Below are 15976 nucleotides of genomic sequence, written 5' to 3'. Positions count from 1 at the left end.
GTTATGGTTGTCAGAATCCAAATTGTCCTAAACGTGGCAGAATGCACTATATGTGCCTTCGCATTTTCAATTCAAATGTTGGTAATAGGACAAAAGATAAAGCTGGTGGATCGATTGTACAGCCAAAGCGCTTCCAATATCGTCCCAATATTAAGAAATAACACCACTACTAGGAATCAATACGGTAATGCGCGCACCAGTCCTCGCACACCTGATCACGGCACTAACACACGATTGAAGGTTCACAGCGATAAAAAAGAAGTAGGTAGTCAGTTGACTGCCAGAGGAAATGTCCGGAATAATAGCATCAGATAATTGAAAAAAACAGTAGAGCACATCGAAAAACAGTCTATTCTTCCAACTCAAAAAGCTTAAATTTGCACAATGTCACAAGGTATAGGTGGACATAACGGAAAGTACCAAACAAACATCGCCCCGCATAAAATCAGAAATGTTTTTAATGCGAGGAGGTCTTTTTGGAGATCAAATTAAGCCAATCATCACTAGTGGTTTTTGTTCTGTGCGTCTCAATAATGTAGTTAAACAGTATCTCTAAGGGAACGAAATCTGTACTCGCACCAGCGGCAGTCGACAAAGGGTCAATCAATTCACCTCAAGAAGCAACAGCGATGACACGTAGCCTTAGTCTCGTTCAAGAACAGAATGTGTCAGATGTATTGCAAATGTTATTTGTTGTAGGGCGGGAATTTCACCATGTTATTCGCTTACAGTAAACCCGTACTGTATACGACGCATGCTTGTATGACCACCCTGTTGTTTTCGTTTGGACATGTTGCGTGTTCCAGTTCTCTTCTTCGGCTGTGTCGAAGTCCAGAACATTATTCAAAGCTGGTAACTTTGGGATATTTTCAGAAGTGTGTGCTGAGAACGAAAACACATTCAAGTTCTTCAAAACCTATTCGAAATGCATGTCGTTGGAAGGCAGTGTTGCAACCGTCCCTTTCCCTCAGGAAGATATCGTCGACAAAGTGGATAATTATGGAGTACCGCACTGCTGACCGATTTCTTTACAAAGACAACCATCTAGTAATAGTCACCGACGTGAGTAGTACAAAAACACATTGAACGATTGTAATCAGAATGGAGCAGTCGAACTAGCTCACGAACAAGATCAAAATTCCGCTGCACACTTTGACTACGTGTCACATTCCGCAGATCGGAAGCAAGAAGATGCAAAACCACTGAGAAAAGGCATCCAAGGGAGTCGGACAACTTCGCTTGATGATGAGATCTACACGACAAATAGAATGCAAATAAAATCATCAAAATGCAAATAAAACCATCAAATTTACACGTTCTATTGAGGCAGCCTTTTACGCAGAAAGGGATTTTAGAGGATCACAAAGATTTGTAACACATTTTATGGCTGAAGAACCTGAACAGGCCGCCAAGTTGAGACAACACACTAAAGCGCTTCATCACTCTACAGAAAGCATTCAACCGATAGACAAACTGAATCGGCTAGTGCTCACCCCATTGGTTAAATCTGAAAGTGTAACACATCACTACTGCAACTATAACTCAAAATGGTTCTCATAACGGACCTAACGGCTCGTTCGCCCCCTAGCACAGATCTTCATATAGGGCTAGTTCGTTTCTGATCACAATGCGCTCATCCTTTCCGTTAATATTTGGACTTCTGTCAGTTACCCAAAATGCCTCTGGTGTCTGCCTGCTATGATCTCGTAGTTGAATCGTATGCGTGACCGACTCTGCACAACTCCCAGCTACGTATTTTGCCCATATGACAGAGAGGGTGATTGCATGCAATCGGGAGTAGTTTATTGTAACACGTACAAGTCCTGCAGTGACAATTACATAGCCGAATTCTAAGCTTTTAGGAAGAAGGTACGACACTATCCTTCATATTCGAAATCCTTAGATTTAGAAATCTGCATTCAAATCAACCATTTAAATACTCAGTGGGAATGACAAAAGTGAAAAATCATTATCATTATAATTATATGTAATAACGGGCTTATTCTGTCACGTGTGTCTGTGTGTATGTGTGTGTCAGTGACGAAATTCAAAATGGGGGGTGCGACGGGTCCACCGGCGTCGAAATGGTGTCTACTTCCTTCTTCATTCGCCTCAAGTTGGTAGCATGCAGTTCTCAGAAAGTGGAAACCCGCATGCAAACGGCTGCTTAAATAGTAGCAAGATGTTTATGTGATCTGACGTGGAACGTTATCTTTATAGGTAGGAAGATGTCTTTCACGTCATTTTATGCTAAAACTTCCTTCTTTGATAACTGTTTGGGAAAAACAGGAGGAAAAACCTTATTTCGCGTGATACTTTCAAACTTTGTCTAGAATATATTGGTATGGAGTGTTTGAAACTGAAGTTCGAATGTTCTCTAGATGTAGAACTGACGCGTTGAGAAAGAAGACTATGAAATCTTTCGCTTTTAGTTATAATATAAAAAGGAAGAAAGATTGTTGGAGATACACAAGTCCAATTTCACAGAAAATGCCACTACTTTTAATTTTCGTTGATTAATGAAGGGGAGCGAAGTGAACAACACAGAAAGTCTGAAGCCCGTCTTTAGTTGGACGTTGAGACTGGTAATGGTATAAAATTCAGGTGCAGCAAACTTTCACTCTTCTTCACAAGAGGGACAATGCACAAGTTTTTTCGCAGCACAAGATGCGCTCAGATGGGATCTTGTACAGAAGACAAGCGTAACAGAATGTACTCGAATAAGACTATACCAGAATTGGAAATGACCTCAACGTATCCAGGATACATCACATGTATCCTGGATAGTTTGACAAACATGCGACGGTATTTCTGCGGATGTCTTCTCGCGATGCCGACATGCTCATTCTTGCGTATGGCACAAGTACCAAAGATTAGGTCAGTGTTCGAAATTGTGCGCTGCATGAGTTGGACACCAATAATGCAGGTTGACATCGAAATAACAATGTATAACAGAGGCAAAGAAAAATTGATAATCCTGACACCCTACATTACATCACAAGTACGATGAGCTATCGATTACTGCAGTTTTACCACAACCACATTTCTCTCTAATGGAAAGATTCGTTGTTTCCGAAAACGAGACACTAATGCTGTCACATGATTCCAGTCTTCCTGTTTAATGCAAATCATGTATCCAAGCGAAAGAAGAGTTTTGGGAATGCGAAAATCGCATGGTTCGTAGCTCTGAAAATCTGAAGGGGCCTAGAGCATGCAAGTGCCCCCTAGGTTCTAATAAGAATTAGGAGGCGTTCACGGAAAAATCTACGGGACCCTCTCTACAATTCCTCATAATGAACAACATGTCAAAGGCAGTCATCAGTTCAGAAACAGCGTCCAATGAGCCACTAGGGATTGGAGTGGCACTTCTAAACGGCTTCGTGAGGAAGTTGATTTGACATCCATAGATATATCGACGATATCTCCAGATGGCGCAGGCGAAATCGAAGGCTTAATTCAAACAATGCGTTACCATGAATCCTCCGTATCTTTGAGACTCTGTCAAGAAGTGGGAGCGCGCAAAATAAGATGGATCCATCAGCATTCTTACGGTGACGTTAGGTGCAGGGGTCGTCCAGCGGTGAGAGACGGTCCTTTTCGTTCTCTATACGGAGGATTCATGGTAACGCTGTGGCTTCCATAATCCTGAAGTCATCCTTGACCGATTTCCAGGTGTGATGCTAATTGAGGAGATCGTCGACAGTGATCTTCTCTTCTTCATCTAGCCTACGGAAGACGAAGCTGTCAATGTCTTCACATGGCGAAAAGTTCATTCGTAAACACTCAAAAGAGGCCCTCCTTCATTCCAAACAGTGTATTTAGGATTTCGAGCGTGTCGTCCAACACAGATATTCGTACTCACCAGGAAAGATCCAGATGAAGATCGCTGGTAGACTTCGGCGGTACGGTCGTCATCGTCTTCACTAGGGCGTCCATAGTTTTTCGTAAGCCGGCCATCTGCTCGAAACGATCCCTGATAGACTGTTCAACATTCAGTATCCCCGTTATTCTCCTTTCAGTACCATCACCGCTAACTGTCGCACCCACAAGCAATGGGTAATTGAAAATCCTTCATAGGTGAAAATCAAAAGATGATAGTAGACGAGACAATGAGCACCGAATAAAAGGAGAACTGATAGCATACCGAAAACGACAGCCATATAAGCAGTCTTGGTTCACGCCAAATAACATAAGGATCTGATCTACGCACTTGTATGGTAATAGGATAGGGGGAGGTACACGGCAGAATCTCCACATAAATCATCATACACCACAGCCAACCAATAAGAAAACAATCGAGAGAGTTTACAGCTCACAGTAAATTCGCATGAACTCACATTTGTCTTTGAGGAAGACGATAACTACTAGCCGTGCGTGAAGCAGGCTGCGCTCTACGCGCTTCAGGTAAGTCTTGTGTTGAGTTCAAATGACATAGACCAGCTGCCCTAGATTTTTATTAAGGCGCTGCTGTCATAGATGTTAGTTTCCTGCTACAGACCGATAGAAAAAGTTATCACCTCATTTTGTTTCTCATACAAAGCCCCACACTATCGTCAACTGCAACGCCACTTTGTTACATTTTGGGTGGAACAAATACACAGAAGAACAACACGAACACACGAGAGCATCGAAAATACTGCGAAGAACAAGAACATACAGCTGCGCGGTCACTTATTCAGTACCACTGTTCTTTCTGTTTTGATCTACGAATTTTGAACCTGGTCGTATCGTAAACAGGCAGAAAGTACGGTCAGCGTCATAAAACGCGGAACTGAAAGGATGATGCTTTGAGTAACCCGCTCTACGCAAGTGAAATAGTGCATTTGAAATTCTGTTCTACCCTGGGTCAAGTGTGATGGGATTTTCCCATCGAGGGGTGGCAACGGAAGGGGGTTACAAGGGAAGGCAGTCGTAAGGGAGTGCGCGGTGAGCAGTAGTGAATGGAGGATGCCATGATAACCATGACAAAATATTGCGTAGTATTGGATAATTATATACATCATAAAATATTACAGCAAATAATACGAAATTACTACATAAATTACAAAATGCTATACCTAGTTTCAGGCGTAAGACAGTATGGAAGCCCCCATTTTGTTTTGAAAATGTATTACGCGCTGACAATGTAACCAATGAGACCTCGTAGGTTCCACACCGGACTAAGTCAAATTTTTGAAAAAGAGCTAGAAACTTGAAAACACTCCTGAAAATTAACACTTTAATATTACGTAGTTTACAGAAGTTCAAAAGTGAATTTAATAGAACTTAATGACCAAAAAAGCTCAGATTCTGTGCACATTATTAGGTGTGGGAGATCGTGAATGAATTTGTCATAAGAGAACAAGCAGAAAAATTCTAGGTAGTTTCTTTTGGATTTGTCCCATCTAAATTTTGACAGAAAAAGATGGTCCGGGAAAGAGAAGTTTTCCACACAAGGGTTTCCTTAGTTCCTCTATCCAAATATATGAGTGATTTTTTGAAACACTATTCCATTTTTCTACAATGGAAAAATTTGCCAAAATCCCAATTTTCGATAGCGTGAGTGTGATCTTGAATAAAACTAAATAACTCAAAGAGACTTGGGGTGAAGCAAATCGTCTTCCAGTATGTTGCATCCAAAGGTATTCTCTATCAGAAGCCATGACATGCGATTTCCAGGGCCCCACCGTTTTCCCAAATTTTTGATGGGACAGGGATGTGAAAAATGGCAATTTTCACACCCTTGTTCCATCAAATTTCCAAAAAGACTAGGAGGTCGGAAAAAGCAGCGACATGACTGTTTCTTAGAGCAAACCTTCCTTTCTGAAAAACTACCTAAAATTTTTCGTTTGATCCTCTTATTTCTAAGTTATTCGTGATCTCCCAGACCTAACAATTTGCACAGAATCTGAGCTCCTTTGGTCATTAAATTCCATTAAACGCATTTTTAAACCGCTGGACGCTACGTAAAATTAAATTCTTCATCATTTAAAAGTGGTCGATAACGAAATTCCACGTTCGTCTCTAATTCGACCCATGCACCTTTCTTCTATTTTTTTTTTAAATCGTATCATGTTCTCTAATAAGTATTTAGAGATATCTCACAGATTTTAAAATAAAAATAAAATATAATAAAAATTAAATTATTTCAATAGCAACATTTTCAAAAGGATGTCGGCAAATTTACTTCTTCCGCTACCTGGCGTTTCATCGCTTCTGTCAGCTACCGATTTTCTCATTTGCCATTCATTCCTCAGCTAGTTTTCTATTTTCATCTTTGAAATACATGAAATTTCCGGTTCGAACTTTCAGGAATCGAGAGCTGTCGCAGGAACGTTGGAGAGGAAGCAGTGGGTGTCGTATTCGAGAGGATAGTGTCCTACCACCACGCGTGACCTTGCTTCTACGTTAACGACTGAAGATCAGAGTCATTTGCAATATGCCAATAGTTGGACCTGAGCTGTAAGCGACCGGCGACCGTATACGACGCGATACCAAACGCACTGAAGGAAGATCACCTTTCACGAGATGGAAGGCTACTGGTCTACAACCTTTGGGCGCAATCGAATGAAAGTATTAGTGGCGCCTGTGGTAAATCGGCAAACAACGACAGCAGTTTTGCTACAGGTGATGCTAAAAAAAGAAGAAATATCACCAAAAATGTCATCAACCGAGATTCCGAGCAAACCTTCCTTCACGAAATACGTCCAAAACTATTCCTCAAAGTGCTCCTCTCGCGATCTTTTAAACATAGCAATGATTATACAGTCCCAGCGTTCTTGCCTAATAGTAGTTATTTAAACCACGCATAAATCGTGTAGTGTTCATATAACATCGTCTTCAAAAAACCTCTTTACTTCCTACGGGGTACTTTAGACCGCTCATTACGCTACGGTCCAATCAGCAACCTATTCACCTAGACCAGACCTAGCAATCTACAGCTCCATCTCTAGCTTTTCCAGCAGATTCCTTCACCACGTCAGATTCGTGGCAAGCTGCCTTTAAGCGATCTTCTGCACTAGTGTTCATCACAAGGTAAGTTATCTCTAAAATAACAAACGTGTCATCCATTATGTGGAGGAAAGAATAAACGTGAAGAAAAGCATTCATTAGATATGGGTCAGTTTCTTTGATTTTTTTTTGTCATTTACAGATCGCGAAACGCTGTGATCGTGAAAATTCCACTGGCTCATCACCTCAATAAATAACAACAAAACTTACCATTAATTATAGAAGCTTGAAGCTTCGGGGTAATACGCATTACCTCCGCCATTACAGTTTCTTCAAATTTGTCGCCAGTAACCTTAAACTTATTTATCACAAAAAAATCCTTGGTATAGAATTTACCTAATCGAACGGCAAAACTTGCACCAGCATCATCCAGGACGTATCCATTCAGAAGCACTTTCGGGGTCTCACCAATAGCTGATCGCTTCATGAAGTCGAAGCCAGACTAAAAGATGGTTCAATCTTGCAGAGAATATACAGTCAGAATCCATTTGCACACTGAATTGAGAGGTCTAATACAGAAACATGAAGAACATTTGAATTAGACTCACTCAACTGGGTATTTGTGTTCTACGAAAACATTCAAATTCAAGTACCTATAGTACTGGGTAGTAGATATAGGTCGTCAGCGTTCTTGTTTTCAAACTTAAAAATTCTAAAGTGATAGGAAAAAAAGCATTCGCAAAATCTTCTATGCTTTCTATAGAATTTCCTGCAAAGTAATATGATCATGTAATCCTATAAACTAACATGTTTTGTTTCTTTTTTTCTTTGAAACTAGATTTTTTTTCTTACTTCACTTCACATTGAAATGGAGTACCAAGTGGACAAACGAGTATTTTCGACATGATTTGCTTTCTGCATTTGATCGAGGTAGCAAAGCAATCGAAGCAGAGTTTTGTGCTCTGCAGGGGAAAGGAGCAACGCTCGAATGCGCTCATCGTTGGTTTTTCCCTTTTAAAAGTGGAAATTCTGACCTGAAAGACAGATCTTGCACCGATCGACTAATTATAGCAGTTTGAGAAGAAATTCACTTCTTAATAATTTTTTTACAGAACATCCTACGAATAAATCAACAGTATACCATCCTTGTTCCCTATTCCCAACGCATCCCTACATCTTTCAATAAGTTTTTTCGAGGCATCATGCGCTCCTTTTCGTTCTTTCCAATGCTTATTTTTGCTTTATTGGCTAACGTTTCGGCAGAATCACCTTCTTCAGAGCCTGAAGTGGGCGATTCAATTCACAATTTAAACGACCAAACTTCTCCTCAACTAAGCAGATAAACTACACGTCTACTTTTCAATCACCAACTTCGCGAGTACACTGAATGCTTACTCTGGATCGGAGACGCTTAGCATGAGCTGTTGCCTGATCCATCATTCGAGCGAAGGCGGGTGCTCGTTAGGTAGCTGCAGCCTGTAGAAGAGGCTGTCGGTGGGCCAGAGCAGGCATATCTTAGACTAGCTGTGATCCCTAAGCCACGCCCATCCATAACCACGTCACTGAGGTCATGGACGTGCCGTGGTTGTATTGGAATAACGTGATAGAGTTAACTCTAAGGAAAGTTCAAGGAACAAAAAGGCAACAACGTAGCAACGTAAAAAGTGAAAAAAAAATGTAGAAAGTGAAAACGCTAATAATAAAGCAAAAACGTAGAAGATTTGTATAAGAACAAAACAACAACAGAAAACATAAAGGAAACCGAAAATGTTCCAAAATAAAAGTTGAAAAGTGTAAAAATGAGAACATGATCGACGGAAGACGTAGAACTGTGATTGAAAAAAAATTATATAGAAGACATATGTATTGTACATATATACATATATATATATATATATATATATATATATATATATATATATATATATATATATATGTACATGTATATATATATACATTGTACATATATACATATATATGCATACATATACATGTGCATATATATATGTATATATATATATACATGATATATACACATGTATATATATATACATATATATATGTATGTATGTATATGTGTATATATATATATATATATTAATCAGGCGTTCGAGTGTATGCATTGGGAACGTACGCGCTATATAACCTGCACTGTTATATGGCGAAAGCTTCTCATACATTGCAAAAAGGTGCTGTAGTCCAGCACACCGCCAAAGCCCATAACCTGAAAGGTCAACTGCCTGAAGGGAGCATGGAATCTTTGGCAACAACCATTCGTTTCGTAACGCTGAACTGCCGAACACTATCGAGTGAACTCCAACAAGCCGCTCTATCCAGACTTCTGCGATATATCTGTGCCTTTTGCTGGTGACCCAACGGTGACCGTCTGGTCGACTTGTGCGAGCAGACGGATCTCATCATCGCTTCCACGTTTAAGAGAAATCATCGACGCCATCAGCTCACGTGGCAGGGTCAACCCTTCCAACGCCTCAAGAGCAGCGCAAGCCGAAAATAAGGACTCTTAAGCTTCAGCACGACTACGTTCTGACGAGGAACATTCCTCAGTCAGATATCCAAAAATCTAGAGCTGTTTGGGACGTCGCGTTCGACTCTGACCACTGTCCAGTTCTTCTCAGCTTCAAGATACGGTTCCATAAGAGAAACCAGGAAGAAGCTTAGCGATGCGGATTCCTTCACAAAGTGCATCCAGGACGCTGCAAAGGAAACGCTCCCGGTTCTATTGCCGCGGAGGAAGTTTGCCTTTGCATCTGCGGAAACAAAATCCACGTACAATTCTGTATGTGTCGCACGTAGCGCTGGTGACTTCAACTAGGAAAAGCGTCTTACAAGGAAGCTGCGTCGTCAACTGCAACAAGACCGCGATAACGAGTGGACGCCAAGAGCGTTGAAGTTTGAGAAGACGGAAAGCCTATGCTCTACTAAAACAGTATAGCGGCAAAATGAAAAGATGTTCTCCTGCCCTCAGCACTGCCAATGGAGTGGCTGTCGGTGAAGCAACCCTTCCAATTTGGAGAGAACACTTCAAGACGTTGCTGAACCGGCTAGCACCATCAGCTTCTGAACTCGAACACGTTCATAGACCGATGTATGCGGTTAACGAGGAGCCACCGACCGTGCCGGAGGTTCTAGTCTGTATTCAAAAAATGAAGAATGGAAAGTCTGGTTGAGACGTCGGGATTAGCGCAGAAACGCCAAAATATCTTCCTCCGTCTGGGATTCGTGGGACGACAAAGATCATCCGTTCAATATGGATAGACGAAAGGGTACCTGATTCGTGGAGGCAAGGGGAGCGGTCAAGAGGTACCCGTATGATGTGCCACCGCGTATCCAGAAGACTAATGAGCGTCGTTAATTGCATCGCGCGTCTCCTGACAGCGTCACGATCACTGCAGTAGCGCAGTTGCTCCTCTTGCGCTACGTCTCGCTGACACCCCGCCCACACCACCCTCCCTGCCCACGCCGCGTCCGCTGCTCTTACGAGGAGTTTTCTCCGCCGCACCCGCAGTTCTTACGATGCGCTTTTAGAATCGAAGGAAAAGGAAAATCCTTGGTATCAGATTTTGTTTGAAACTCTTATAAAGTATACGTGGAAGTTAATACAAATGAAAGAGGTTTGTATATATGCCATTTAAAAGTGTGAGTGAAAATGAAAACATCCTGTTTTGACTTGATAGATGAAATTAATTATCCATCTCTGGGAATGCAAAAGACGCTTCAAAGAATTTCCCCCTGATCGGTGTAGTGCTATATTCTTTTACTTTTACAAGCGATAAAACGCTGTTGAAAGAAGTTTGAAGAATCATATAAAGTTTTATTCTATAAAACGTACAAGGAAGTACTAAAATATTTGGCTTGCGCTCTATATAAACATCATATCTATATAAAATTTTGAAAAATAAAATTTAAAAAGGAGTTCAAAGAATGTATACAAAGTAATAAGGACATAAAGTTGCTGGGCGTATAGTTGCTGCAGTCCAAAGTTGAACAAGAATTCGTTGAATGACATCGTGGCAAACACATACTTATGCACTGAGCATTTTTATAGAACAGTTTGGGCGTGAAGTGTGTGAAAATATATTCATTTCTTTTCCTTTATTCTCCTTATTCTTTTAACAGCAGCATTTTTTAAGATAATCTTTATTTGTGTGAAGTTGCTCAAATGAGGTCGATGTAGGTCACACATATCACTCTTATCAATCATGATATCTTTAACCCCTTGATACTCTATGATATGTCTCTAATAATATATGTTTTAATTGGATGAAAGGATCTAGTTTTCTCCTTAATTCCCGAACATATGAACTCAATTTACTATTTTTGGAGATTAGAACTTGCTGCGTTAATTCGTATTACACTCATCTCCCTTTTAAATTCGCAATATCCACTTCTTCGTCGCGGCGCGTAACGTTGATTAGAGAGCAATAAGGGGGCAGGGTCTAGATGATCTCAGGCGGTTGTGGAGAATATCTAGCTGGTGGAGTGGCAGACGTGATTACGCGGAGGCGCGCGGCGCTGAAGGGAGGTCAGGAGCGGTCAGCCGGTTTTCACGGGTACCCTTGTCCCGCACCCGTGGAGGCACGCTATCATAATTCCCCTCCACAACAAGTTATCCGTCACGAATTCCAGGAATTATCGAGGAATCTCTTTGTTGCGTGTTATGTACAAGGTACTGGAGCGCATTATCCTGGACCGACTCATTAAACATCGCGAAGAAACAACGCGCAACGAGCAAGCTGGCTTTAGTCCTGGCCGATCTACGATTGACCAGATGTTCATCGTCAGGAGAGCGATCGAAATCTGGCAGCGGTATTCGAAGCCAATGCAATTGGCGTTTCTGGATTTAGGAAAGTTCGTTCGCTTGCTTGACCGTTTTAGGTGGTAACTGGAGTAGGACAAGGGGCAGTGGCAGGACCCTTCCTGTTCAATTTCGCCATCGACGACATTATGTGAAGAACAGTCGACCAGTGTTCTGCCGACATTGTCTTAGCACCATCAGGGTACCCGTTGACTGACCTCGAGTACGCCGACGATGTTATATTCGCGGAAAGCAGCACGAAACTTCAACATGTCAACCTTGTATCGAAGCTGGCTGCAGCCTATGGACTACGTCTACGCACTGATAAATGCAAGCACATGTGGATCTCTTCGAGAGATCGAGCGGAAATCAGGGTGGACGGACAACCGATAGAACTCGTCGATGAGTTCTGTTACCTGGGCTGTATGCTGAAGAACAACGGCAGCTACGAGAGAGATGTTCAGCAAAGATGCGCTAAGGCCACTTCTGCATTTAACTCTTTAACGAAATGTCTGTGGTCGACCCCCATCACCAACGAAGTCAAGCTGCGAGTCTACTTATCCACAATTCGCCCCATCATGATGTACGGATCGGAGACTTGGGCAGCAACATCAACGGTAATGGAGAGGCTTGACTCAATTCTAATCGGTATCGATACTCCATACAGAAGCAATACCAGACATAGCGTGCTCCTGCTAGACATGTTTCGCACCTCATTAAACGACGAGGGTCGAAGATGGACGATGTGATGGGCGGGGCATAAGGCGAACGCAGCGCAATGCTCTGCTGATGGGGTGCGTATAAAGAGGGTTCCGACGGAATTTCGAGCATGCCCCCGTCATGCCTCGTCAGAGCAATTAGCGATGGTGCGTGTCGTAAAAAGATTCACTTTCGTTGGCACCTAAATAGCTGACTCTGCTTACCTACCGCTAATCATACGCTAGATCAACGGCTAGGATATAATTCACTGTCTACTAAATTGTTTTGGAGAATCAGAAACATTCACTGCAATTTTGTGACGTGAGCTGATCCCAATTTTGTAATCGTACTAGAAGCAAGAGAAATCCTCACGTGAAATATGAGATAAGGATATATCTGATAGCTTCAAATTACGTGCATAAAAATCTTCTTTGAAACGAAATATCCCAGCTCTCAAAAGTAACGGTAATGAGAATTATCGTTATCCTGTAACTCCCAAGCTTTTTTTTAGCCTAATTTATTCCTGAACTTCTGCATCTCTGACTTCTTGGAACTTACAGAAAGAAAAAGAGTTCGAATTTGGTAAGATTTCTAGACTTTCTGAAGGAGATATAAAGGCAAACTCATTCCCTTTCTTTATTAGAACTCCATACAAAATTCCATGTACTTCTATCTGACACTATTATTCTTTGACTTATTCAGTAATTTCGACAGCTCACACCACTCTTCTTTGCATGTTTTCTTGTAACTGCGCAGTTTTCTGCGTCGCTGAGGCTAGAAGAACATCTATGATGGTTGCCTGCGTTTTCATGAACAACTGGAGCGTGACCGAGGTATGTTCGCGTATCCGCCGGCATATCCACTGGGCACGTTATGCCTCGGAGGCGCTCGCGGAGAATCCGCCGGGACCCTCTTTACCGTTCCTTCTGCTGGCGCTATTAACTGCTGCGCAGTTCAATTAACGATCGCCGTTGTCAGTCGTTTCCCTTAACGATAGGTTGTCGCGGAGGCTACTGGCACCTAACGATACCCACCCGCTTGCCGGCAATGATGTGAATTACCAACTGTTCTTTTTCATTGTCGATGAGAAAAATTGTGAGTTTTACAGTGTTTTCTCTGTTGTTCTCACACGCAGCACTTTATATTAATATCCATTACAACAGTATTTAATAATATTTCTATATTATATTATTTTTGGTTTATTACTAAGCGTCCAATTTGTTTATTTATTCATGTTTATTTTAACTAATTTTATTTAGAGATCATTTTAGTGCTTAGAACCAGGCTCTGATTGTAAATTACTGCTGGACTGGTCGGATTTTAGTAGCTTCAAGCTTCAAGCGTTGAGGTTCATTGATAGTCGAACCTTCCAACTGCTCAGAAACCAAAAATTCAATCATCTTGACTCCCGTTGATCTTCGAACTGGTCGAGCGGGCGCCAGTAATTCTTCCATTTGTCCCGATCGCGTGCCAGAGTAGTCCAGTGGTTCCTCCTTTCGCGTGGGACACGAAGAGCACCATAATTTTCTTTGAAGGCCTTCGTGAAGAAATCTGACCATCGGGTCGGCGGTCTTCCTGTAGTGCACTTAATATCGCGGGGAATCCAGTCGTCACGGCTCTGATCCAACGGTTTTCGTTAATGCGCATCACATGTCCCGCCCACCTTATTTTACTTTCCTTGGCAAAAGCGGCGACGTCTCTAATCTTCGATCGCTGACGTAGGAGAGAACTTCGAATCCCGTCCCTCACTTGCGTAAAACGGATACTCCCAGCATCACTCACTCAATTGCGCGTTCAATGACGCTCACCGCGTTAACTTCCTGCTTGCGAAACGCCCAGGTTTCCGAAGCATAGGTCAAAGCAGGAAGTAAAGTGGTGTTGAAGAGGTGAGCACGGAGCCGGGTGTTCCTGGTCTTCTTCACTACATCCTCGATGCTCTTATACGCTCCCCAAGCCGCTCGTATCCTCCTGCCCAGCTCGGGGGTCAGGTCTTTCATCATGTTCAATTCCTGACCCAGATAAACGTAGCTGGTGCATTCGGATATGTTCGTTCCGTTGAGCGTGAATGGGGCATCCGAGACCCATCCGTTCCGCATGAACATCGTTTTGTCTGGATTCAGCTGAAGACCGATGCATCCACATGTTTCGTCGAATTCGGTCAGCATTCGTTCCGCTTGGCTGATGCTAGGTGTTACCAGTACGATGTCATCAGCAAAGCGCAAATGGTGTAGCTGCCGAACATCAACCTTCACTCCCATGTCGTCCCATTCCAACTTTCGCATTGCGTTCTCGAAAGTGACTGTGAATATTTTGGGTGAGATTGTATCACCCTGTCGGACCCCCCTCTTCACGTCAATGATGATGTTCTTGTAGAATGGCGAAATCCCGGTCGTGAAGTTGCTGCACAACTCTCGAAGTACCTTTATGTACTGAATAGGGAAGCCTTGGTTGTCCAAGGCTTCTACGACCGCTTCCATCTCAACCGAATCAAAAACCTTCTTCAAGTCGATGAAGATGAGACAGAGCGACATCTTATACTCTCGTGATACCTCGATGAGTTTTGAAACAGTATGAATGTGGTCAATCGTGCTGAATCCTCTTCGAAACCCTGCTTGCTCGCATGGCTGTCCTTCATCCAAGACTTTTTCAATCCTATTAAGGACCACTCTTGTAAAGAGCTTGTAGATGACGGACAATAAGCAGATTGGACGATAGTTGCCAATTTCATGTGGATCTCCCTTTTTATACAACAACACGGTCTTGCTGGTCTTCCACTGTTTAGGAACCTTGCATTCCGACAGATAACGTGTAAAGAGCCTCGCCAGGGTGTTGGTGAGTACTGGCGGAAGGCTCTTCAGGTGTTCTGGTCTTATTCCGTCGGGACCGGGTGCCGTACGATTTCTTACCGACATGATAGCACGTCGTATTTCGGACGGAAGAACCTCTGGAATGACATGTCCGTCTTCTCTCAGATGGTGAAGAGGCAAGTGGACATGGCTGTCGAAGAGATCAGAGTAGAAGTCGTAGATGGTTATCTCCATTCCCCTTCTCGATGCACTGGTTGTTCCCTTCGGGTCCCGGAGAGCAGTCATCCTCGTCAGGCGACTGGCGAAGTCTCGACGGGCATAGCGGATGCTTTTTCCCCGCCTCTGCAGCTTCTGCCAGCACTTCTGCTCTTCTCTCTTTAAGGTCTTCCTTTATCGCCCCTCTGCAGAGCCTTGCCAGCTCTGAGTTTTTGGTTCCCTGGGGCTCGTGCTGCTCCACGCTGGCGTATCAGCTCAAGAGTTTCAAGAGACAGGCGTCTCTTGGTGGTTTTAAAACTCTCGGCCTTCTTCGTGCAGTCGTGAAGGTGTTCAACGAACCGGTCATATTCCTCATCGATCTTGTCCACTGCGGAATCTTCCCAAACCGGCTAGCGCAGCGAAGAGATCCCAGCTGATGGTAGTTCTGGGGTTTCTCTCTCTGAACTTGGCGGCTTTCTCTGCTCTCCTTGCGAAGGAAAATCTTCCTCGAAGGAGGCGATGGTCCGAT

The 15976-nt window shown here is 42.8% G+C and overlaps 5 protein-coding genes across 8 annotated transcripts in view; 2 read left to right on the top strand and 3 right to left on the bottom strand.

The window, feature by feature from the left end:
• Positions 1–8370, bottom strand: part of RB195_024495 (uncharacterized protein) — a gene marked incomplete at both ends in the record, with an annotated part of 32801 nt that extends 24431 nt beyond the window's left edge. For both annotated transcript variants that reach the window (XM_064212295.1, XM_064212294.1), the window contains 4 exons: positions 7201–7282; positions 7349–7432; positions 8105–8211; positions 8298–8370. In XM_064212295.1, coding sequence (XP_064068175.1) covers positions 7201–7282; positions 7349–7432; positions 8105–8211; positions 8298–8370 — 346 coding nt within the window. The remainder of the gene's footprint in view (positions 1–7200; positions 7283–7348; positions 7433–8104; positions 8212–8297) is intronic.
• Positions 8371–9259: 889 nt separating this feature from the next.
• Positions 9260–9636, bottom strand: RB195_024494 (uncharacterized protein; the record flags this gene model as incomplete). The annotated part of the gene is made up of 2 exons (XM_064212293.1): positions 9260–9418; positions 9547–9636. The coding sequence occupies 2 exons, from the start codon at positions 9634–9636 to the stop codon at positions 9260–9262; spliced, it is 249 nt and encodes an 82-aa protein (XP_064068174.1).
• A 254-nt stretch (positions 9637–9890) lies between these two features.
• Positions 9891–10118, top strand: RB195_024493 (uncharacterized protein; the record flags this gene model as incomplete). The annotated part of the gene is made up of 1 exon (XM_064212292.1): positions 9891–10118. One exon carries the CDS (start codon positions 9891–9893, stop codon positions 10116–10118), a length of 228 nt encoding a protein of 75 aa, XP_064068173.1.
• A 1273-nt stretch (positions 10119–11391) lies between these two features.
• Positions 11392–12495, top strand: RB195_024492 (uncharacterized protein; the record flags this gene model as incomplete). 2 transcript variants are annotated; one of them, XM_064212291.1, is made up of 3 exons in its annotated part: positions 11392–11501; positions 11578–11757; positions 11904–12495. In XM_064212291.1, the coding sequence occupies 3 exons, from the start codon at positions 11392–11394 to the stop codon at positions 12493–12495; spliced, it is 882 nt and encodes a 293-aa protein (XP_064068171.1). The 2 variants fall into 2 exon arrangements, with proteins under 2 accessions (XP_064068171.1, XP_064068172.1); XM_064212290.1 differs by lacking the exon at positions 11392–11501 and having other exon boundaries at positions 11609–11799.
• Positions 12496–13743: 1248 nt separating this feature from the next.
• On the bottom strand, positions 13744–15537 carry RB195_024491 (uncharacterized protein; the record flags this gene model as incomplete). Of its 2 annotated transcripts, XM_064212289.1 has the most annotated exons (2): positions 13744–14020; positions 14228–15537. In XM_064212289.1, 2 exons carry the CDS (start codon positions 15535–15537, stop codon positions 13744–13746), a joined length of 1587 nt encoding a protein of 528 aa, XP_064068169.1. The 2 variants fall into 2 exon arrangements, with proteins under 2 accessions (XP_064068169.1, XP_064068170.1); XM_064212288.1 differs by lacking the exon at positions 13744–14020 and having other exon boundaries at positions 14224–15537.
• Between the last annotated feature and the right edge of the window lie 439 nt (positions 15538–15976).

The sequence above is a fragment of the Necator americanus genome, chromosome X (assembly GCF_031761385.1).
Source record: "Necator americanus strain Aroian chromosome X, whole genome shotgun sequence".
Taxonomy (NCBI): domain Eukaryota; kingdom Metazoa; phylum Nematoda; class Chromadorea; order Rhabditida; family Ancylostomatidae; genus Necator; species Necator americanus.
The sequence above is the reverse complement of the archived record's forward strand: the minus strand, read 5'-3'. Positions and strand labels throughout refer to the sequence as shown.